Here is a 24,713-nt window from a genome sequence, read left to right as displayed (position 1 = left end):
CCTTTCCTGACTTGTGTGGTTTTGCATTAGTTTAGCTTTTGTTAATTAAACTTTTATATCTTTTACCAGTCTAGGAACATGTATTATCTAGATTTATATACAATTCTGTACTCATCTTTGCTGCTTTGCAAAGTTTTCAAAATAACAGTTTTGAAACTAATCAAGATTTCATACTGTGCCATATAGATGAGTCTATGACTTTTGGAGTATTTTTTATTTCAATAAGGATTGGATATGGAAGAAGCTTAGCTTATTATCTGCAAGTTTAGCCTCAAAAAATAAACTGTCTCCTGTTAACATTTTTTAGGTGTAAATGACTTGATGTAGAGTGCTGAATAATTCTGAACCAAAGCTTTTGGAAACAGTGCTTGGCGTATATTCTGTTAATATTTCTCCTTTAATGTCAAGCTTTAAAAACAGGTTTTTTTAATATTTTCTGAAAATATATGCTTTAGAATTTATTTTTAATTTGGAGATGAGCTAGCTAAAAGATCAACAGTGTTAAAATCCTGCAAAATAGTGACTTTGATTCTCAGTTGCACATGTATTTATGTTGCTTTATTTTACAAAGTGTAATCCTTTGTGAATATAAAACCTACTTTTAAAGGTATTTTCATTTATTAAGTGGCTAAAAGGTGAAAAACTGCTTGAAGGAATGAATGAGCCAGGTCTGACCTTTGATTTTAACTTGTTCTTGTCATCTAGACCCAGCTGTGCGCCTGGCGTTGTTCAAAAACAATGAAAATAAACATCTCCATGTGAAACCACCAAGGAAGACACAGCCTATAAATGCTGGTTACTTTGAAGGTATGAACAAGTATTTCACTTTATCTCTATGCATATAAGCCTATATATCTTGTAATGTCTTTCAAGCAAGCCTACATGAAATGTAAAACACTATGCACAAATAGAAGGCGGCAGGAGTTTAAGGTCCTTATCTGTTCCTGCCTATCTCAAGTTACAGCAGTGAAACATTTCAATTTCAATTCATTGGGGAGAGTTGGGAGTGCTCCTAGAGATGAATTCATAATGAACTGGTGCCTATAATATTTATTATTATTATTATTATTATTATTAAATCTTCATCATTAAAAAATCATCATAAAAAACATCAAAGCATGTCATAGAGGTATAAAATACAAAGCACTAGAATAAAATTTTATGAATGAAATATCACTTCAAATTCTTCATCTCATTGCCTCATTGTCACCTTTTCTCAAGGTAGCCATTAGTTCCTGACAATCGTTACCATTCTTTTAGGACGCTGCTTTCATAAATATTCCCTAAAACCCCACCATTTGACAGAAGACAAGAAAAGAATCTTCAGCATGTAAATATAAAATTGGCTTTCCAAAAACATTTAAATACTGATGTAGCTCTATTACTGTTGAAATTCATGTTAAAATTCTTCTTAGTTTCAGTACAATTAGAATAAGGCCAAGTCTATTTAAAATACCTTTGTTGTAAGAAGCTGAGCATCTCCAGAGGCATTGTTTTTAGACTGTTTTGATTCCTTTTGCAACTCAGTAGTGTGCTCAGAAAGTTGTCACCTCTTTTTCAAAGACATAGCCATATGCTATCTGATTTATTCCCATTCCCACAAAGTAAAATCCAAAATAATAATACTATATTAACATTCACTGAATGAGGATAGAAATTAGAACCTGAGACAAGTGTGCAATCAGTCAGAGTATACCTGAACTGCAATTCAGTCAATTAACCTAGCTGTATGAAAGTCCAGATTTGCTTCGCATTGATCAGCCCATGCTCAAACTTGGTTGGAAAGAATTCTTGGTGAATTCTGACAAGGAAAACTGTTTGCACTATTACTTGCCTTGGATCCAAACATGAATTTACCTAGAATATAGAGAATCTGTATATACTGTGCCTGATTTAGCATTCCCAGTCTCGCATATCTGTTCCTGTGGCGTATGCTTATATGCCAGAATGCATCATATGCTGAAGAAATAGGACATGCAGACTGCCTGCAAAACACTGGATGCCCAAAGGCTACAAGCAATGGTGTGAATGTTCCAAACCATGTCAAAGAGAGAAGCTTGATCCCAGGCTTGGTACCCTAAAGTCAGTGTAGGTTCAGCCTAGCTTTCCCACCACTGATTTATCTGTTCCTGCCTGGAGACATTTCCCTTCATTTTGGAAAGCCACTGTATGCATTCTGAATATTACTGACATTACTTTTTGAATACATAGAAAGAAGGCACCATAGCAGATTACCTATCAAAAGGCAAGCACTGCAGTGGCACTCCTGTTTATCTTTCATTTCAAGGACCATTATACTCCTTTGGCCAGCTCATAAATTGAGATTTTTTTTCAGCAATCTTTTATTGGGTGCTTACATGCAATCTGCTGAGCCTTCAAGAAGACAAGCAATACTCTTCTGCTTGACCAGAATATAAAATTGTCCTTCTACCTGAGGCATTGCTACTTCAGATGGTATGGCCAGAAAACACTAGGTTGTGAATTAGAAGCCAGAGTGCGGCAAAGAGCATTTATTTATGTGTAGGTGAGATACCATCAGACAGAACTAAGAGTTCCTAAATTTACAATTTGGTAACACTTTGCATGTTACCTACTACAAAGCAAAGCACCTGCATGAAAATTTCAGAGTTGTCTTATCAGTCATTTCTTCCCTCACTCACGGAAAAGCTTGTTTCCCATTTCCCCTCTCTCACCTTTTGACCATTTCTTCCTCTTTTGCCCGGAATAGATTTTTTGGGGTCTGTTGTGTGATAGGAGTTCTTTCTGTAACAAGAAGGTGGAATGTTTTCACTCTGTATCCATAAATTTTGTGGACACCATATTTTAAGTCAAGAGAGGACACAGACCAGTCTGTTGCATGATAGAAATAAACTTCCTCCATTCAAACCCTTTTACCTTCACAGACTGGTAGTCAGTGCTCTGGTAGAAAATTTGAACTCCAATCCATCTCCTTCATAAACCACTAAATAAATCTAAAAAAAAAAAAAAAAAAAGCACATTCTAAATATTCCTGCTTTATTTCTTTAGATTGAGAAATGGGGGGACAACCCATAGCATCAACAGCAAGTACACATGTGTTATCTGTTAAATAACAGAATCACTACTTTTGAAAGGGGATGCCCTCGGAAGTGAAACAATTAGAACGGTTTTAGGTTTTCAAACTAGAACACATCATGGTAGTGAATATTTAAGAGGTAACCTAGTTAAAATGTACAATGAATGTCTTTTGTCTTCATTGCGTCTTTAGTTTGTGTTTAAAAATATAAATAAGACAAAAAGGAATAAAAAAAAAGAGGTATAAAAATAAAGAGTGAAAAGGAATGCGCTTAATATCTGATGCTTGTGTGTTTCTGAGATAAAGGTTATATTCTGTCATAATTTGCCTTCTCATCTAAGCTACTGCATCATACTGACAGTGTTATATCATGCAACATCTGTAAAGGAATATCTAAACATAGTAAGGACATAGTGTTGATGCAATATTCAACTGTTTTCCTGTTACAAAAGTTGCAATGAGCTGATATGCAAAATGTTGATATCCAATTTTGAAAACTTGTGCATAACTTTAATCCCATGGGCCAATTCACATATCTCTAATTTGACACACACATTGTAGGAAAATATATTTTCAAAACTTGAGTGACACAGGAAATTTTTATTAAATTTTAGCGGAGTCATCATGCTTTACTCACCGACATAAAAATCCCCACAGGGGACCATCATTTCACATTTGTATCACAATAGCACACAAGTTAGTCAAGAGACAAACCCCTTTGTATTATGCACTTCATCAACAGCATGAGGACACATTGTTCCAGCACACAAGAACTTACCATTTAAAAATAGAAGCAACATGCAAAGGCACGAACCATGGGAATATAATTAAATGCGTGTTAGTGTATATGTGTGTGTGTCTGTGTATATGTGTATGTGTCAATACATATACATACAATACATGTACATATACACACACAAATAGATATGTATATACCATAAGTAGGTGGATTAATTCAATAAGCATAGCACTTACACTTTTGCATTTGTATATTTTGAAAGGAAAGTAAATTATGAACAATTACTCTCTGGTGTAATTTGTAGTATCAGCTTGCATTTTGTAATCCTAATGCTTTCTGTCTAGATGCTCTTTCAGTTACTTTAAAATTAATTTAATGCATGTGGTCATTGTATAATACAGATGCATTAAAACTATTACTTATATAAATCATATTTTTGAACCATAATTATATATTGTGACATTAACTTCCGTAGGTTGTAAAGTAAGCCACAGAATATGCAAGTGTAAATATGTGTTTACTGCTTCTCTTAAGAAACTAGAGCCTGATCAAAAACCTGAAGACAGGTGAAAGCCTGATGTGATGTACTTTCACTTCTGATGATTTGCTGGATGTTTCCTGGGATTATGTATATTACACTGCTTTTTTTGGTGTGATAGGGTTATGCTTCCAGCACGGTTGTTGAGTTTCAGTTAGTGCTAGTTACTTGACAAACAAAATGTGCTTGCTTACTGTTTTAATGAACGTTCCTGGAGACTTTGGTGTGTTTTGTAGATGGTGACATTTCAACGATCTCAAAATTTTGGAAATGTTATAAGGAACACAGATAATTTTCATCATTTCCTATTTTGCAGCAAAGCATATTTTTAGCAAGCTTTATGACTGCTTCTCCTCTAGTCTGGAGGCTATTTCAGTTATTGATATAATGTAAAATAGTCTTGACTGTTTTGGATAAAGTAGATCAGGAATTGAAGGACAAATCTACCCTTGACTCCTCTTTTCTTGGGAAGTTCCAATTAGTCCCGGATGAATGTGTAACAGAGCGTCTCTGCCAGCTGTGGCTCTGTAACTACAGGGTCTGTAATTTCATTTACCCAGAGGAAGGATACCTACTTTTCCAACCAGCAGTGTGAGTGCTTTGTCCTGGTACAGCAGCTCAGAACTAAAGAGGGGGCCCCGAGGCCTAGCACATTGGTTTGCTACAAGCTTTGGGAACAGTACATATCTTTTGGGGTCCTCTTTAATCCACCTACCTCAAGAATTTTGGTGGGTTATCCAAATAATTTCTGTTCAGTGGAATCGGAAGCTGGATTGCCGTCTGTAGAGCAAGTTGGAAGAATGCAGTAAATCAGCTGCGAGTCCAATCAAACTATCCAAATATTATTTGGATATGATTCACTTAGTTTCTCTGAATTTCATAGACTGTGCTCTAATTAATTAAGTAGATTAGGTGTTTTATTGGCACATATGGTACATTTATTTTCAGTCATATCCATGTCCATCAGTGGCACATCTATACCGTACACTTGAAAGAAGTGGAAACAATACAAGTTGATGTCACCCAGGCATGTGCACAGTGACCAATGCCAGGAAGTTGAACTATATTAAAAATGCATTAGACTATGTTGCCAAGATATGTTTACTGTAGTTTGGGAACCTGTAGTTCTGATTGGCAGTATTGTATTTCCTGTCATTTTATGCTCATTGATGACTAAAGAAAACGTAATGGGTATAATGTTAAGACAGATTTCACCAATACAAATTTGATAATGAACAGATTATGCTTTCTCAGGTGGCTTTTAATTATGGAAATATTTATTCATTTCTCTTTAAATTGTCAGTAGAAATAACATTTATTTTTCATATTGGAACAAGAATAAGAGGTAAAATGATCTGGTGATTATGTCATATGATTGGAAGATAAACATCAAGGATCCGTTTAAAGTCGTCTGTTTTCCAGCTTTCTGATAGATCACAATTATGAAACTCCTTGTAGTCTCAAGTGAAAAATGTTGCAAAACATTCTTATAGATTATTATTACTAGTGCTAATTAAAAATGTGAAATTGAGACTTTGGAAAGTGGTAATTTAAGGTTACCTTTGAGTTACTTATGTGACCTCATTAAAATATTTTTACATAATGATCGACATAGTTTCATAGATTTTCTGTATTATGAAATATGAATACATTGAAGAAAAAGTATATGTGGTAATTAAATAGAATTTATATTGATTCAAATCACAGATGCTTTTAAATATCTGCATAAGAGTGAAGAGAAGGTACCGAGAGTAGAATGCTAATATTCATCTTTTTCTGTACTTTAAATATTTTGTCATTTGTTCTTTAAAGAACATTTAAGAAGACATTATAGCTAATAATTTGTGTTAGCTGTTTTCATCTTTTAGAAATTAGCTATTTTCAATGGAAAAATATAAATGGCATCAACTCCCAGGAAGCGCATTGTTTGTAAACATCTATTTCTAAATTAAGTTATCTTCTGTTGAGCTGTGGTGTGAAAAGGATTAATAACCACATTCTAAATCTGGCCTTGCTGCAATTTTACTAGCTGAATTGCCATGTTTACAGTAAAATGCAGTTATTACATATCTCCCAGGCTTTAAATTTGTATGCCACATTAGAGATGGTTTCTAAACCATACGGCACTGACAAAAATGACAGAATAATGCATTTCCAGAGAATGTAAGATCTGTTCTGAAATGTGTTGAAAATGCATTACAGAAACCTGTAGTGTGGAAGGGGATCTATCTTTTAAAATCAGAATTCTATGGCTTTGTTTCTTATTATTTAGTTTGAGCTCACACAACAGAACTCTCGCATTGAAATATTTTCTCATTTTAAGGAATTAATGGCTCTCCACCAGCCCTTTAACATGTAAAATGAGTAGGTTACTTGTGTCCAGTACATCCAAAAAGAGCCAGGATAAAATAAACATAAGGAGTTGGATATCTTGGAAAAAATCTGTCATGGGTTTGGGTTAATCATCTCCAGAAGAAATTCAACTTGATGCCTGAAATGTAAGACTTCTTGGAGAAAGCAGTAAAGCCTGAGGCAGTGTTGATCTGAAGGAGTGCTCTCCATGGGTCAGAGCTGCTCTGCTGGCAGAGTGCAAACCCAGTTCACAACAGCGGTACGCTGAAAAGTTGTAAAAGACTGCAGGGGCCTTACAGTGCACGCACTCAAGCTTCAGTTACATAGTTCTAGTGGCCCAGTTTCTTATTATAAAATAAAACTAAAAAATAAAATCTGTGCCTAATTTTCTAGCCTCCTGTCCATCAATGATACCGTAGGATTTTTTCAGTATTCGTGGAATGAGGCAATCCTGAAATGATGGTGTATGTTTAAAAATAAATATGTAAAACATCATTTATGTGCATTTATGCAGTGCACTTCAGTGTCTGAATATTTATAAATTATCTAGACATATGACGGTTTTAGTAATATTCTTGCCTTTCACTTTCAACTAAAAAAAAAAAAAAAAAAAAAAAAGATTTTCTATTTGCCTGAAGTTCCCAAACCCAGGAGGTATTTGCCATAGGTACATACCAACTTAATGTTATGAATTCTCATTGTGGTTCCAGTCTTCAGGGTTCCTGTGTTCACATGTTAAAGGTTTCTGACCACATATTTCACCTGCCTGTGTATTATCTCTTTGCTCATGTCTCCGCTGTTCTGCACACTGTTGTAATTTGTGGTGGTATCAAGACTTTCAGTGCATCAGACTTAAATGTGGTCTCTGAGCTAGACAAAGTGTTTGTTTGTTCCAATAAACTTCCAAAACTTGGATTTTATACAGTGTGTAGGCTATCACCTGTACTTTCATAGCATTGTAGTTTAGCAATCTTTGACCTAAAAGCAACTGTGCATAAGAAAAAAAAAAAAAAAAAAAAGAAGTCTTACTGCTTTTTGCTAATAACTACCCAATGATGACTTCAGTGGGAATAAGATTTCATGCGAAATGTCATCAGACAGAGGTTGAAAACCAGTTTTTCTTATTGTTGAATAAGGTAGCACTATAGTTCAGATAGTTTTATTTGCATCTTCTGAGATTCTACCTCTCTTTTTTCTCCTTTCCTTGACATTTTATGTGCAAAAGCTAGGTAGCGTAGCTATCTGCATCTCAGCCAATGTACACGTAAACAAGTTGACTCCACGTTCACAGCTTTTGATACTACATAAGGCAATAATTTTGGATGAATAGACCCCTGAGTACCGAAGCATTTCAAATCCTTTTTCATTTGACCATTCAATGACCTGATAACTATTTCCTGTCCCTAAGTAAGGTTGTGACCCAGGTCTTAGAGTGCAAAAGACAGATAATTTTAGCAACAAGTTAAATCCAAATGGATTTGGTTGGAGGGGGTAAGGGAGAATAGGTTTGGCTACATTCCTCTAAAATAAAGTGTTACAGCACTTGGACTTAGTATGTCTAGTTAAAAGTAATTGTTGAATTTGTTGCCATCTGTTTGGATGTCTGGGGACTGTAGTCAATATTGGGGTGGTTTGTTTATTTGTTTTGCTTTTACTGAACAATACCCAATACTCTTTTTTATACTTCAAAAAAACAATTGCTAATGAAGAGTTCATTAAAAGTGCATTTTGAGATATATTCCAAGCATTTTCCAAAGTCAGTATTTCAAGCATTAAAATCATATTGGTATGCAAATGGTGTTTTAATATAGGCCACAGAAAATGTATGTTCTGTGTCCATAAAAGTATCATGACTGTTGCATTGCACAAATGTTCATCTTGCAAAAGAATTTCCATTTGGTATGGAGCTATGAACAAGGAATATAATGTATTCTTAAAAACATTTTATAGGTAGAAATCTTGTTTCAGTTCAACAACATGATACATTTTAAATCACAATTAAAGAAATGTTTCCCGTAGCTATACATTCTAATAGCAATACCTCAGCATATTTTAAGTGGTGAATTAAAGGAAGGCATTCACCCCAGAGCTTTTCATTGATTTGAAAATATAATTGATTAAAGTTTCTTATAGAGGAATTATTTTTTTCCTATTCTGTAATGGGAACTATGGTGTTATGGAGAATTAATTCTATTAATGAGGTCAGAGATCTACAGCATTCCAAAAAGGCCATTTTCATGTGTTTGATATTAAACACACATTTAAGTCTCTTTCTTTTTTATAACTAATAACCTTGTGGTTCAAATACATAATATATTTTGGTAGTGTGCAACATTTTTCAAGCAAAACGTTAAAACAAGACTCTAAAATTGAAATCTAGGTATTAAAAATTTTATGCTGTTCAGTACTAACTCTTATAGCAAAGTTCTATACCTTTTACAAGTTTCCTATAATCTATAAATTAGTATGTGTGCTAGACTTAGATGAATTTAAACGGAATTGCAAATAACTCAAATATTTTAACAGAAATGTAAAATCATGCAGTGATACCTGTGTAACTTCCGTGCTGTGTTATTTCTATAATGTACGTCTTCCAACTTCAAAACTTTACAGTTCAATTCTTACCATGTGCAATAGAGAAACATTTTAGTCATTGTTTGAAATTCGTAGGTTTGTGCCGGTTTGACATATGCACTGCAGATATTCTACCTGGTTTATGTGTACAAAAAAGGAAGAAATACTGAATTTTCCTCATATTTTTTTCTCATATTCATAAGAAAGGCTGCATACAGAGATAATGTTTTCTAATAAAATTTAATTTACATGACAGTCTAGAATAGTTCTTCCTAAGCAGGTTTATTGTCAGGTTAACTAATCCAACATGCTTATAATTTCATAAATTGCTACATTTGTAGAATCTTGTAGATAACCCAGTCCAGGTAATGAGATAAAGAAATCCAAGTAGCCAGACAAAAGAAGAACTTTATTTCACTTTCACAATCATCATTAAGCAAGCAGATTATTAATAACTTCAATTTTTTTAGTGGTTTCTAAATGCAGATTGAGTATCAGGGTTACTAAGAAATTGACTGTGGAAAGTCATTTCCCTAAAGCTCTTGCATGCTTATTGTTTTCTAAGCAAGCTTAGTAATTTTCAGATTATGAAGAGACCAGGGATATCTTTTGTCAAAGGTGGAATTTAACTTCTAAAAAGGGGGAATTTAAACACTACTGTGTATTTCAAAGTTAAATTTACTGAGAATTTGCTTTAGTAGCTGATGTATATTTGTAATTGAGAAATTAGTAGTGAATGTAAAAAGAAAGGAAGCTATGTGCTACTAAGGCAGAAAGGTCTGATTTAACCTACCAATGACCTGGCTTTGTTTGTTCAGATGACAGTTCTAAAAGTGTGCAGAGAATATTCCCTTTTAATACAGTTATTTGCCGCAAGCCGTGACCTCACTGCCTGTCAGGGAGCAGGTCTGAATTGGCCCTTTCTCTGATATCGTGACATTGCTTCTGTTGCCTCGATTGTGACCTCTGATTGCATGATACCCCTGAGAGTTCAATTTAATAAGCGTGACTCCTGACTCTTAGCCAGGTCTGCCTTCTTAGGTTTTGTCAGACTCTACTTGTAGTCTGGTCTACATATGCTAAAACACTGCATAGGCTGTCATCGTACTATGCAAGTTGTGTGCACTGTATTCAAAATTCTCTTTCAAACATCCTTCATTTATTGCAAATGGAAATATTTATAAAAGCTTACTTGGAATAAATTTTAAAAGTTGCTTCTTCCACAGTTCTAGCTGCTGGGGATTTTTGGTTTTTATACCTTTGTACAAATAGTTACTATTATTTCACTATATTACTAAGCATGCTTGTTATCTGTGCATCATACTAATTCCTTACTTTGAAATTTGTTTTATTTCCCCTATGAAAGTGTTATATATTTCTATTATTTCCCATCAACAATATGTTTGTTCTTTATAGAAATAGTAGGGGAAAATCCCCTTTTTTTATTGCATAATTAATACAGTTGCACAAGGAGACAGTACTGTTGAGCACCCAGAGCACATGAGATGTAGTTATTCAGGACTAGTCAGGTGCAAGCTGAAGAATCTGTTTGGAATCCAGGAGAAGGTGAGTAGAATTAAGACTTTTTAAATATCATTGAAAATTAGATATCTTGGTTTTAGTGACTATTTTGCTACATCATTGCATTCTTTTCTCCTGTTTTCCTCCTCTTCTAGCCAGAATCCTGAAGGAGAGTCTGTTGACCTGGCTGCCTTGAGGATGATGATGCTATTCAGACATTTCTCCAGTTTTAATATCCCTTGATGAATTCACTGAACCAGAATATGGAGAAGTTCAAAGATTTGAAAGAGAGTTTGAAGAACCGTGGTACAAGTTGCAGACAAGTTTCTGTATTTACTTAAATACTTTTTTTGTATTCTTATTGCAGATATATATATCTTTCTCTAGCCTCTGTATCAGTACCTCTAACATACTGTTTCTAATCGATGTATTTAGCTTTTCAGAAAAGCAGAAAAATCTTGCTGAACAAAATAATGCTCTGTGTTCACTTTTGTAGTCAAATTAAAAACTTTTCTGTAAATATTACCATTTAATAGTTCTCTATTTCTTCAGCTGTTTTAAAGAATTCTGTTTGCCTTTCCACTCAGATTACTTTGTGTTAAAATTGTTATATCTTGTATGAAAAGGAAACTGTATTAAAATCTTTCTTATAAAACAAGTTCTGCAATACAAGGCAAAAAGCGGGTATTTCCTTGTTACATTCAGGCTTGGCAATGAAATGCTGTTTGTTCGTCTTAATGACAGTGACTGTTACAGTAGAAGTAAAATCTTGGTTTAGCCAGTTAAATCATGGGGGTTTTTATCTTTTAGACAAATTCCTGTGTAAGGTAATACAGTTTTAATAGCCTAATTTAGTCTATAAGGTTGTAAAACTCATAATATAATCATCTGTTCCCTTCTTCTGGAGTAAATAGTATAAGATTAGCTACTGAAATTCCCTGATCTCAAGTGGGAGTTTGCTTACCTAATTGGAATTTATGGGGTTTCACTCCTTTCTGGATCAGACCTTAATGCTCTGTAAGTTCTTGTACTATTTGCAGGGGCTTAGAGAACTGACTGCAAACAAGCAAAGATAGGAATGGACAACTGTTTTACCTGTTGTTAGGCAACAGGTAAAACAAATTACACTTTTAAGTTAATTAGTTATGGCTGTCTTGAAAGCGATTGCAAATATAAACAGAATGCGCATGTGGCAAATTCACCTATTCAAAATCATCATGGTGTTTAACTTATTCCCTCCTTTTCAAATACATTTTATATATATGTACATAGAAATATATATGTATATGTCAGTGAGTTGGAGAGTTTGGTAGCAAGTTTAGCTGAAAAGCTTAGTAAAAAAGAAACTAATTTAAACACACCTACTCTAAGAATAAAATATTAACAGTCAAGCTTAAGGGAGATTACATTATGTTCAGTAATAGAACTAGGGGTTTTGTTTTGCTCATTTTCTCATTAAAAGAATTTAAATAAAGGTCTAAACAAAATTCTATAAAAGAACAGGAGGAGTCACGGCTAATTTATTCCTTTTTCAGCTCTCGATTTCTTCATTCAGTGAGGTAAATCATTCAAACTTTCTCTGCATGGATAGAAAAAACCTGTGCCATTGTAACTATAACTCATCCAAAATCAATATAATTAAGTCAGTTCAATACCCGTGGGGCTAAATACTCCTGAATATGTGTTGGTTTCTCTAAAATTATATACTGTGTTTCAGTTATTACATTTTTCATGTGTTTACAAGCTGAAAATTTCAGTCCAATTAATCAAGAAATCTATATAAATACTAAAGTCTTTGAGCCATATGAATTAAGAATTAACCTGGGGCAACTTGTAGGCAAATTGTGGTTTTGTTTTGCTTTTTTTACCTGTCCTTCTTTACAAATGGAATTCCCTTTTTTTTTTTTAATAGATCCATAAGACACTGGAATTTTGTATTGTTTATTTTCTTCCATGATGTATCAACCAATTAAGTATAACTTAAGAAGAAGAATTAGTACTTTTATGTCTATATTTATTTATAGTCACTCATAAGTTTAGTATTTATGGTTATTTTTAAGCTGGATATAAATATATAAGAATTGTACACGCTTGGGGATTAACTCACTTTAGATGTAGTTTTAAGAAAAAGAACCATGTCTATCTGAGACTTTTTTTCCATTTAATTCAATGAGCATTAAATCAAGCTTTGTTTATAGAATGTTTGGCATAATGACAGGCCTGATCTTCAGTGGTACCTCTGGGTTTTACTATAAAGTAAATTAAACAGCAGCCTTGCACTTAGTCTGTGTAGGCTTTGTGTGTATATTTGACAACGTAGAGCAGTTCTGCTGTTATGCATTACTGCACTGACAAAGCTGTGAATTGTTGTCACAGTACCTTCATCACATACCAACAGGTATTTCAAGTCAACATCAGAAAGTAAGCCAGAAATAGTTTCACCCACACAAAATAAAACACTTTTAAATTGAAAATTATATGTATATGTAATAGATAGAGAAGATAACCAATTCGTAGATACTCATATCTGAACTACATATTGACATTAATAGAATAATTTCATTATTTCACTTTCAGTCTTACTCTGCATTGATAAGTGCCAATCACATATGGTACTTGTGTACATCACGTGTGTTGATGAACGTGAGTTCTAAAAAACAAGTTCATGTGCTATTCAGATAACTATCTAGAAAAAATGTTTATTCTCAAGAGTAAACATAATAAAGACTTTTTTTAATGTACATTCCCAAGCTGTGATACAAAATTACATATTTTAATTACTTGTTCATAAAAATTGTGAGACAGTTATTAGTGTGGTGTAAGACAGTTTCACTGACTAACTTCATGCTGCTCCTGAGTGATGACTTTTTTTTTTTATACTTGTCCTATGTATTTCCTTGTCACATAGAAACCTCAAATTTTTATTTTGAACAAATCTTTTGTTGGATTTGGATTTTTTTTGTCTTTTTCATGTACTTTTAAGTCCTTCAGTACAAACAAAACCTACCTTAATGGTTGTCACACTCAATAAAATTATTGTATTTTGTATTTCTTGCCCTCTTGATAAGGGACAACATAGTAGTTAGACCTCCTGTGCTATTACAAAATGTTCCTTTGTATTTGTTTTTTTGAGAATTCCTTTGGAAGATCTGATGTCTTAAATAATTTTGCTTGGTTTATTGAATTTAGAGAAAGGTATTCCTCCGGCTCGGACTCCATACGAAGTGATAATCTTTTCTTGCTTGGGAATGCTGTTTCATTACTGAGCAACTAAACAGTTCTGTTCAAGTTCTTGATTGTTTCTGTCAGTTAATCTTAAGAACTGGGAATGTATAGAAATAAAATCTATCAAAAGATTCTGTAAAAATATTTTTGATGTTATGCATCTCTTAATTTTCTCCTGAGCAATATAAAATCCATTCCTCTTTTCAGTAGAGAACGTCCATCGTTAGTGACTTTATTAATTCCCAAAGATTATGAGAAAAACTAGAGATAGGGTCTGTAACAGGCAGATTTAGGTGATGAGACAGAAATTATGTGAGAGTGTGGGCAGTAAGGATAACCAAAATAGGTTCAATCTACTTCCATCTTATTTATTCCTTACATTTACTAATGGATAACTAAGCATGGAAACACTGAACATACCATTTCAAAATATTCTTTTAGTCCTCCTTGATTTCTTTGGTCCTTCAAGGGCCTTGACTATCCAAATATCTCTAGGTAACTCTTGGCTGTATTCCAAATTTACTTCTCAGCAGCACTGTTGAAATTTGCCTGTGCTGAGTGGCTGGAGCAGGTAGTATATAGACTACAGAACACCCTGTTCATAGAAGACTACAGAAGAGAATAATGTGAAAGTACAGCATAGTGCTGTAAGGTTTTTTATGTACTTTTTGAACTTGTAAAATCCTGAGTGGATCTTGAAGAGTGCTGATTGCAGGAAGGAGTAGTTTACATCAGGAACTCATCTCTTTGTGTGCATGTGGGTAGAATATCATCCCTGTAGTTTCTCCATTTTTGTAGAGTTGGGGTTTGGGTTTGGGGTTTTTTTGTTTGTTTTTTTGAGAAAGAACCAACTTAGTTTTTCAAATATGAAGCTATTTCCTGTTATTTCCCAACCTATACATAAAACAAGTCTGCCCTTGGGTGGCTGGACTGAGAAATGTTAGTCTGTTCTCTAGTTGTAATGCAACTTCTAACTTAAGTTTTGGGAACCTGAGGAAGCCGTGCGTGTGTGTCTGTGTCTGTGTGTAGGTAGATGCTGAGATACTCAAATTTTCTTTATGTATACTCTTCATCCTATCTGCTGTTGCTTGCTTTGCATTTGTTCCTGAGTAAAGTAGAATCTGTCTTCACTTTCATTACAGCATTAATCCAATATGAAAATTTCTCACTATCCTAATAGTAAAGCTGTTTATTATACTATTACCACAATGTAAGAGTCCAGCATACTGGGGCTGAAGAGTTTGATGCTTGGATGCCTTCAATGCTTGCCTTAGTACAGAAAAAAATACCCAGAGCTGCTGATCCATTTCAACTGAGTGGAGTTAGTGATTATATAGCACTTAATCAAAAATTTAATAAATGCACAATCATAGACCTAGTCACTAGAGCTTGATATTTGCACATCCAAACTTGGAAGGTTTCAGAGAAATTAGAATCTTAAGATTTCCAAATGCTTGTGCAGTTTATTCTCCTGCTTTTTCTTCTGCTTTTCTATGGCAAAACATTCACATCGACTTTGTCATTCACTGAGGTTAAAATAAATAACCTCACGTTTCATTCCAGTGCTAAATGACTGTTGCAGCTTTCTGAAGAAATAAACCAATTTTGTTGAATATTTCCTCGATATGAATGTGTTTGAACAGTAGTGTACATAACTCTAAATGTAATCATTTAAATGGTACATATTAAACCAGTTTCATCAAATGGCAAAATATTGTTTTGTTTTCTGGCTTATGTTTTTTAAAGAAATAATTCTTTATTTGGTGTACAAGGGAATCTCATACAATTTATTAGAGAGTGTGGGTCTATATTAAACTGGTGCACTACTATTCCTTTGTTTTTTCTTCCCATCTCTATAACTTACTTTTAATTGACCCAAGCAACCTATTCTTACATTTTTATTGTTACTAGCCCTCCACTATTCAATCCCTATGTCTTTCCCCAAATAGATCTTCAAGTTCTTACCCCAAGATTCACTGAATCAGCCTGAGTTAGATCAGAACAGTCATAAATTAGCAAAAAATGAAATCAGCAATTGCCTGTGTGGGAGCTTCCTGCACACACCTCAAGTGAAATATTTGGTAACCACTAAAGCAGAATGAACTAAGTAGGTGAAGCTTTATTACAGTTGTTAATTACCCAGAAAGTGAGCACAGTGTAAAAGACAGCAAAAAATAGAAGCGAACACGGAGAAGAAGGACAGCCAAAATAAAGAATATGGTCTTAACTGAGAGTGTGGTGAATACCTGGATTCAGTCAAGGAAGAATGGTGTGAAGGTGAGGTCAAGAACAGTCATGTGGTAAAAAGGAAATTATTACAATAGCTGATGAAGAGGTTAGAGAACGAGGTTTGCAGATGGAATAGTAATATAGTAGGCCTTATTTATAGTCTGTAAAAAATCTGAAATACCTGGTAAAAAGAGAAAAAGGGCACAAGTTTTAGAAACAAACCTCAGAAGTATTTTTTTCCTTTCACTATTTACTTTTATAATTTTTGGAAGATGTGCTGTTGTGGGTTGATCAGCACTCCCATGTTCAAAACTGCTTGTGATGTAATTGATAAAGCATTTTTTAAGCATTAAGAACTTTTGTAGGTCATAACCTGATGTGGTATTCTTGTGAAAAAATTCTATTTCATCTTTTATTCAGCTGTGAACTCACTTAGTGTGCTATAAATATTTTTATTTCATTCATTCTGGTCCTAGAGATGGAAGTTGATTTAGTCAGAAGTTACTCAGATAAAAAGTAACATCTAAAATTAATCCTTACAGCGTAGCTATGTCACAAACAAGTTTCTGTGTTTTTAAGGTAAGATGTATGTGTTTCACTATCTGAAAATTCCAGACCTGAGTTGTAGATAAACAAACATTATCTGGAGATACTATAATTTTACATGAAAAGAACTCTGTATCAATTACTGCCACATGATACTACCAACTGTTCTGAAGTCTTACATATATTGCTAATATAAATGTATTCACTGAATACCTGTGAGCATGCTAAAGACCACTCTAAATGCCGTTCTTTTTCCAAAACCAGTATTTTGGGCACGTAGTGATTGCTGTGTAACGCTTAGGTGTATTTAGTGACTTCTGACAAAGTCGACTTCTGACAAATGTGTCAAACTTTTTGTGGAAGAGAAGAAATTCCTCTCTTTTCTCTTACATTCTACTATGTTTCTGGGTGGTTTGGGGAGTGGAGGTGGGAGGGTTGTTGTGGGTTTTTAATTGTTATTTTCCTGTCTGTTTCCAAATTCTTCAGTTTCTTGCCTTGATAGCAGTGTTAGTACTTATGTTGTTCTTGCTTTCTGTTCTGTGTATATTACACATATTGTGACAGAAATAATGCCATGCTGTTTGTGGACTAACATATGGAGAAAATGAGATAAAAAGTTGGATTTTAGGTTTGGGATTTCAAGATTATTTATTAATGTGTATTATAACATAACTTTACAGAAGACATAGGATAAATTATAAAAATCCTTGCAGGGTATATATAATTTAAATTTTCATTCAGAATAATGTTTTTATAGACTTTGTACACTCAAACACACACATCCTCATAATATATATTGCTGACCAGTAATGTATACCAGAATACTGACAGATAAGAAAAATTTCAATGTATTAATAGCATAGACATTAATTTTATACCCAAGCTCAGCTACTTAACTCCTATATTAAAAGCACCATTTCCAGAATATATATTGAGAAAATTAACTCTGGTCACAGATTTTTATATTAAGGGAGGAAAACTTAGAATGCTGAAGAAATTCCAAGCCCTTCTTTCACATTGTAGGTCTTAGTTTTCTTAGTCTCTTACTTTATTTGTATTGTACTCTGTATGAAGCAAGTTTTGAAGCGAATTAAATCACCCTCTAAACACAAAATTTAACTGTAAAAGGTTGGATACACTGCAGACTTCTCCACACACTTCTGTTTCAAGAAACATACAACATATTAAGGTTAGACCTTTTATCTTCCCATCATCAACAAATAGATTTGAAAAAAAAAAAAATCACTGTGTTGAATCAGGTTCCTCAGCATCCTCTTGCATATAAATTGACAAAGAGTTGAGTAGCTAACTGGGATTTACAACAATAGGGATCAGTGTTTCCTGGGCATAGAATCTGAAAACTAAAATGCAGAATCTGAAAGATCACCCTGAATCTAGACATTATGTAGCCATCGTCCTTTTTGTATGCTGGCTTGCTGTTAAGAACACTAGCCCTAGCCCTGGGGAACGTGGGTGTGAGGTACTCCTTAGGCAGTGGGAAACAGGCTTCAGGTACTCCTTAGCCTGGTGAGATTTGAATCTCCATCTTCCACATGCCAAGCTATTCCCTTTGGCTATGTTTCAATCCTCTTTTTAAAGCCGACTGCTACAGCTGAGGGCACAAGATGCATCAATCTTGAAGAAAACCAACGAGAAGAAAACTGACTCTATCTAGAATTTAGGGCACTTCACCAGAAGTAGTTCACAGATGCTTACCCCTTCCCCTTTAACTCACTTAATGGATTACCCAGAGATAGTCTAATTTAAAGTACATAAGTAGCATCCATATTTTAAACGGAACATGAGTCGTGCTGTCTCAGAGTGTGCCCAACAAACAAATTTGACAGATGGAGGAGGACGTTTTTCTGGATCCCAAAGCTCAGGTTCTTAAGAGTTTGCATGTTGGTTTGGGGACCTAGAAAAGAATTTATTTTCCTGTAACGTTCAGTTCCAAGGACGTTTCAGGTGCCCAAGTTCTACTGAATAAGTTCTCTCTACTTAGGTGCCCAAATTCTGTAGGAAAATGGCAGTAGGTGCCCCTGAAAGCTGCGTTGGATCTGGCCTAAGTGTACAGTGTGTGTGTGTATGATTAATTGGCAACACCTAAAAATCATTACTGTATTGATGCCAAATGTAAGACTATTCCAATCTTAAATTATTAACGTGTGTGTCATGTAAAAAGAAGTCAAAAAGATTGAAAGCTTAGAAGTGATAATCTAATGAGGGTACGATACTTTAAATACCTCTGAGATTAATTTGGTTTTTGACGGAGTTGTGCTGCCTTTGATGTATTCCTTTTTCCTTTGATATTCTAAGAGTTGTCTGGGTTTAACAATTAAAGATTATAGGTCTGATCCATTTCAAAGATGCAGAATGCTTACAGCTCTTTGGAACTTCTGTGGAATTTGTGAGTGTTAGTACTTCTACAAAATCAGGTCCAGGTTTTTAAAAAAACCCAGAGCCCTAATTTAAGAAAGCTATCAAGCAAATACATGTTAATGATACTGCTACAACAGATCCTCAAACACATGATGTTCATAAGTGGAATAGAAAAGTGATAATGCTGTGTTTTAATTCATAACATACTATTTTTCCATAAAAATTAAAAAGAAAGATGTTACTATTAAAAAGTAAGAATATGGGTATGTTCCAAATAAAAAAAATAGAATATAGTTTTCTGCAGCATTATTAAACAAAATATTGAACAGTGTCTGCCCATTTGAGAAAAAAGGTCGCTATTAACACTAATATGGAACAAGAATACTCTGTTTAATAGAATACATAGTTTTAAGAAAAAAAACCTATTGTGTGCACTTTTATCTTGGTCACTTTCTTGTTTCAAAAATGTTTCAATAATTAACATGCAAAAATAAAATTAGATTTTATTAAATAAAGCCACTTGTGTTTCAAACATAATTCAGTCAAAAATTCAAACTGCAACTAAGGCAGATTATTAACAATCATTTTGGAAAAATAACTGGGCAAGTTAAAAGTATTCATTTTTTTCTAAGTTTTATCATAGCTTATTGTATGTGCATCTTCTTTTGACCATCACTGACACGCAGACTCAGACATGAACTTCTAATACTAGTTTTAAATCCTTACGTTGATTTCCCTTTTAATGGAGGAAAAGGTAACACACATTTGAGTAAATGCATAAATAATGATGATCCTTTTAATAGGAAGAAGTAATTCTCCTGAGAAAGATGGTAATACTGGACCAACTTTTCTGTAAATGCAGATAAGAAAAAACTAAAGATAATTTCCTGAGGAAGTATTCCTCTTTGGAGAACATATGCAGAAGGTTCAGTCTCCAGGACTGCTCTTAGGAAGTCAAACAGAATGTTTGTTACTCCTGTTATAAATCAGCATCTTCTTCATCTGAAGAGCTATAGGGGTACCAGTGTAGTTGCAGACTTTGAAACTATAAATTTTCAAAATGTAAAGGTCAGAAAACTGTACTCCTGAACCAGCAACAGGGGAAGGCACTATCATAAACTTAGAAAAGAAGAAATGGCTCCCACTTTAATCAAGGAAGGTGATGAACTCTGTAATTAGGACTCTTTATATTTTAATATTGGCACTGATTGAGCAGTTCACTGCTCGACCTTTTTAGTCAGCCCTCACAACTTCATTTGGGTAGATACAGTGACTGTCCATCCAAGCTTTTCATTTTCTGTCTTCCTAAGGAGGTAAATGAGAGTTCTTTACATCAGCTGAGGATAAATTCTTCTGCCTAAGTTCTAGTCTGTGAGTCACTAGCAAGACATATACGACTTCATATTCTGGACCAGGACCTTGCCTAATTTTAATAGGCTAATTATGAGTTTGGCAGTTGAGCACGTTCAGCCTAAGGAAAGGATTTGGTTTGAATAGAGATTCTCTATACCAAGATAAATGGAGAGCACAACCAAAAGACATTTGTATTTCAGACTATGAAATAAGAAGCTACGACACTTTAACAATATTCCCTTAGAACTAAAAGATGAAAGCAATGAGCTTACTGCAAAGCCAGCTAAAATGCAAGTGAGGAACTACATTTTGCAGCTTATAAGTAAGTTATAATTTTTACAGAAGGATTAGTTTAAAAAATACTACAGGTAATGTAGCAAACCTCTTAAAAAGTGAGTTGGTGAATAGCCTGTAACTCCAGTTTATGTTGTCAAAACTTGAATGAAAACCAAGGCTTAAAATAAGGAGTATGAGGAAACCATTCACCTCGAAGGCAGTTCTGACATCTCCCCCCGTCCTCTACAGTTACTGATAGTTAAATCAGTCATAGTGGACAAACGAACTTGTTACAAAGTGAGGTGACCTACATTCTTTGCTGGTTCAAGTGCAAAAGGACAGTCATGCTCCTACAGTTTACTAAGAAACTTCTAGTAGCTGCTAAATTCACCCATCACTCACTGAGAGAAAAAAAAATCTTTGAAAAGATAAAAGGAATAGTCAGCAAGAGGGAGGATAACTCAGTGTCATCAGAAATGGTATTAAAGAGAAAAACAAAAAACTTTTGTACGACAAAAAAGTTTTCTGATATCTCATAAAAGCCCTGAGTTGAAGGTGCTAAAAAGGCATAACCTATGAAGTTGATGTATAAGGGTAGAAGATAAACAGTTATTCTAATCTATGAATGTCCCCGTGCAACCAGAATGATCCCAAAACCTGAAAGATCTCCAGAATTTTTCCATGTCACTGTTTTATTCTCTATCTTGGGGTGTCTTTTGTGATCCAAAAGTACGTAGTAATTTGTGAAAAGTCATATCATGTATACAAGTGCTTTGAAATCCAATATCAGAAATTGCCATTAAAATGTCTTAATAAATCATATCGGTAAAAGACAGATCAGAGGAATAAGATTGCCATGTGTCCACTCTTGCATATAATGGTGATTTATTTTTTTTTACCTTATAGCTTGGTAAATAGAATTTTAAATATAAATGAATGTATATTTTTAAAGATAGAAATAGCACAATAAACAACATTCACAGATGCTATGACAAGCAATTTATGTATAATATATATTTCTACATATATTTCAGAATAAAGGAGAATCTTATTTCCCAATAAAAACAAATTTATTCAGAAGGCAAATATTTAATCCCAAAAGAGAAAATAAACCATGAAATTCAAAATTAATTTAAAACTATTTCTTAAATATACCTGAAGAAATTCAAGTCAGTTGGACACTTTGCAAGAAAATGAAGTAATTGTCTTTTATGTTTTGTAAAAGGCAATATGCTCAGCATATATCTGGGGAATATTAAAAAAATTATATTTTAAAATAATAATGAAAGACAGGAGTATCTTTTTTCCTCCCCAGGTAAAAAAGAAGAATTTTCTCAGCTGGATACTACTTTAGATGAGAAATTACAAAGGAGAAAAGACTTTACATACCAATGGCTTCATACACAGCTTTTGGATTATGAAGCAGCCAGTTCCAAAAATATGAAGTGGTGAGGTCATTGCCTTTAAATTAGATTTTTTTTTATTGTAAATTTATCTTGTAAAGTGAAACCTAGGTTAATAGTTCTAAAACAAACATGACTTTGTAGCTAGCAGACAGTACACCATATTTCCGGGTCCCAAACATGGTACTCTTTAGAATTGGTTTAGTAGTCGTAGAGATACTTCTTCCACGGTGATAATGAAATGATAAACAGTGTAGAATCTTATGATAAATATGTACATGGCTTTATGTTAGCAATGCAGTGGTTTTTATATTGTAAAGAGTGTAGAAAAAACTGCTTATTCGTCATATATTTTATAACTTTATTGGTATATATTATGGTTTTACGTAATTAGATCAACTGTAACATTACCTATATTGTTAGATTTGATTAAGGAAGTAAAAACCCCCCTTTTTAACTAGGTAGTATATATTTATATTTTTTCTTCAAAACATAAACCCAACTTTTAACATCTTCATAGTATACTTAGTAAAATGTTGTAAACATGCTTCCTCTATATTTAATTTTGGTTATTAAACTGGTAAAATATCAATACAATTAAAGAAAAGGTTAATCTCATTCCCTAAACTAACATGAAGACATAGTAAGTATATTTTGGTCATAAATTCAATGTAAACCATTGATATCTTAGTGAAGTCATTAGTAGACACAACGCCAAGCACCTCTAATAAAACCAAACAAGGTGTCAGTAGGCAAGCAATGGGTTTAGTGTAAGCATTTTAACTTTATTTTCATTAAAAATGTATTTAATTTGTAATGAAATGGAGTGCATATTGTTATGTTTTGTATGGAAAAATATTCCACATTTCTAAATTGTAACAATGACTGTAGGAAATATATGCAGCATATATTCCTTAGAAAATATTTATCTGTCAGTCATGTGCCATAATAGTGAAACACTCCAAGTGTTTGTTTAAGGTAACTGCCATGACTTTTAATTTGAATGAAAACACTGGAACAGAACATGTAATGATATTTGAAAGTAAGAAGACATGGAAATTTATAAAGGATATTTTTTTAAAATGTTATTGTTACATCTGCAGGTGTGTGCTATGCACTAGTATTTGTACTGACATTTTTAAGATCATGGTATCGTTTCTGAATGTGGCAAAAGTCCCACTGATCTCCATTGAAATATCACTGGTAGACTGTTTAGAACCGCTGATATGTTTATGTAACTGAAAACTATTTTATTCCTACATAAAGTAATGTGAAAACTGGTTTGGCTATAATTTATGTCAGTACCTGCAATAATTCATGCATGGTTGCATTTATTGACATTTATATTTTTAAATTAGTATTCTATCGTTGGAACAAACAATATTAATTGTTAATGATTTATTGATTTTAATCTTAAGTACACAAATTTTAATATTAATTGCTCTGATACATCTTAACCATGGAATCAATTTAAATAGTATCATTTCTACTTAAACAGGATTGTTTCCAGGAAAAGACTCTGTGCAGGTATTTTAGTGAACCCAGTACAGTGGGATTTATTGACATTTCTATTCTACATTTTTCCCAGCTGTCGTTTTTTGCCTGAGTTAGATCCTGTGATACGTGACAGTAGACGAGTACAACTTGCGGTAAGAACTTGTTTCCTTGTGGGATTTTGCAGAATTCAGCTATGCCTTGATGGTGTTTCCAAACGCATACTTGGTGTAAAAACAACCAGGAGATTTTTTTTGATTGAATATAATTCTTTAATGTTGTCTCTATTTAGCAATCAAGTCACCCATTGATGGAGCTCAGAAGAAGATGTTTGAGCACAAGAACCCATGTGTGTACATAGGGTTCTAGTTTCATGATCTGATACTGGCTTTGTTTTTAAGACATCAGATGCTACTGTGTGTGTTTTTAAAGCTTCTAAATCAACCTTTTGAAAAATGTTTAAAAAAAATTAAATATGGTTCAGCACCAATTACATTATTGACTGAAAACATATATTCTTGTCAATCAGACAAGTTTAAATGTTCTTAAATCTGTAAGCCACATACCTAAATCACTCTAATATGCCCACAGTGTCATTTACTGAAAGACAGTAGGTTGGACTTGTGTATTAATGCGGTGACATTATTAAAAACTGTATAAAATCAGACTTATTCCTACAATTTCTCTTCTGTATTTTTTTGCATCATAAAATGCCCTCTACTCTTTTCATGGTTCATTCTTTTCTTTGCAGCATTTTAAAAATTTGTATTTTCTGGAATGGGTAGTCCTGTAGTTTGGCAGGAGGGGGAATATGAGCAATATAACAGTCTGAAGATTTACAAAATTAAAAGATTCAGTGTCAGAGATGCCCAAAAGTTCCTTTGATAGTGAGCAGTGTTATGATGCCTACAGGCCAATTAATACTCTCTCTCTTTATATGTGTACACTTCACATTTTATTGCCAAATTCTTGTTTCTGTAATCATGTGGGGGTTAAAAAAATGGGGCAAAAACTTACAAACTATACAGA

General features: G+C 33.7%; 1 protein-coding gene across 3 annotated transcripts in view; it reads left to right on the top strand.

Annotated features, from left to right (window-relative positions):
• Nucleotides 1-24,713, top strand: part of LRRIQ1 (leucine rich repeats and IQ motif containing 1) — a 113,258-nt gene that overhangs the window by 68,968 nt on the left and 19,577 nt on the right. For 2 of the 3 annotated variants that reach the window (XM_075057711.1, XM_075057710.1), the window contains exons 23-25: nt 706-807; nt 22,103-22,235; nt 23,779-23,839. In XM_075057711.1, coding sequence (XP_074913812.1) covers nt 706-807; nt 22,103-22,235; nt 23,779-23,839 — 296 coding nt within the window. Of the gene's footprint in view, nt 1-705; nt 808-10,934; nt 11,651-22,102; nt 22,236-23,778; nt 23,840-24,713 lie in introns of those variants that run through there. The other variant, XM_075057712.1, reaches the window with a different exon arrangement.

The sequence above is a fragment of the Buteo buteo genome, chromosome 26 (genome assembly GCF_964188355.1).
Source record: "Buteo buteo chromosome 26, bButBut1.hap1.1, whole genome shotgun sequence".
Classification (NCBI taxonomy): Eukaryota; Metazoa; Chordata; class Aves; order Accipitriformes; family Accipitridae; genus Buteo; species Buteo buteo.
This window is presented reverse-complemented; position numbering and strand designations above follow the sequence as displayed.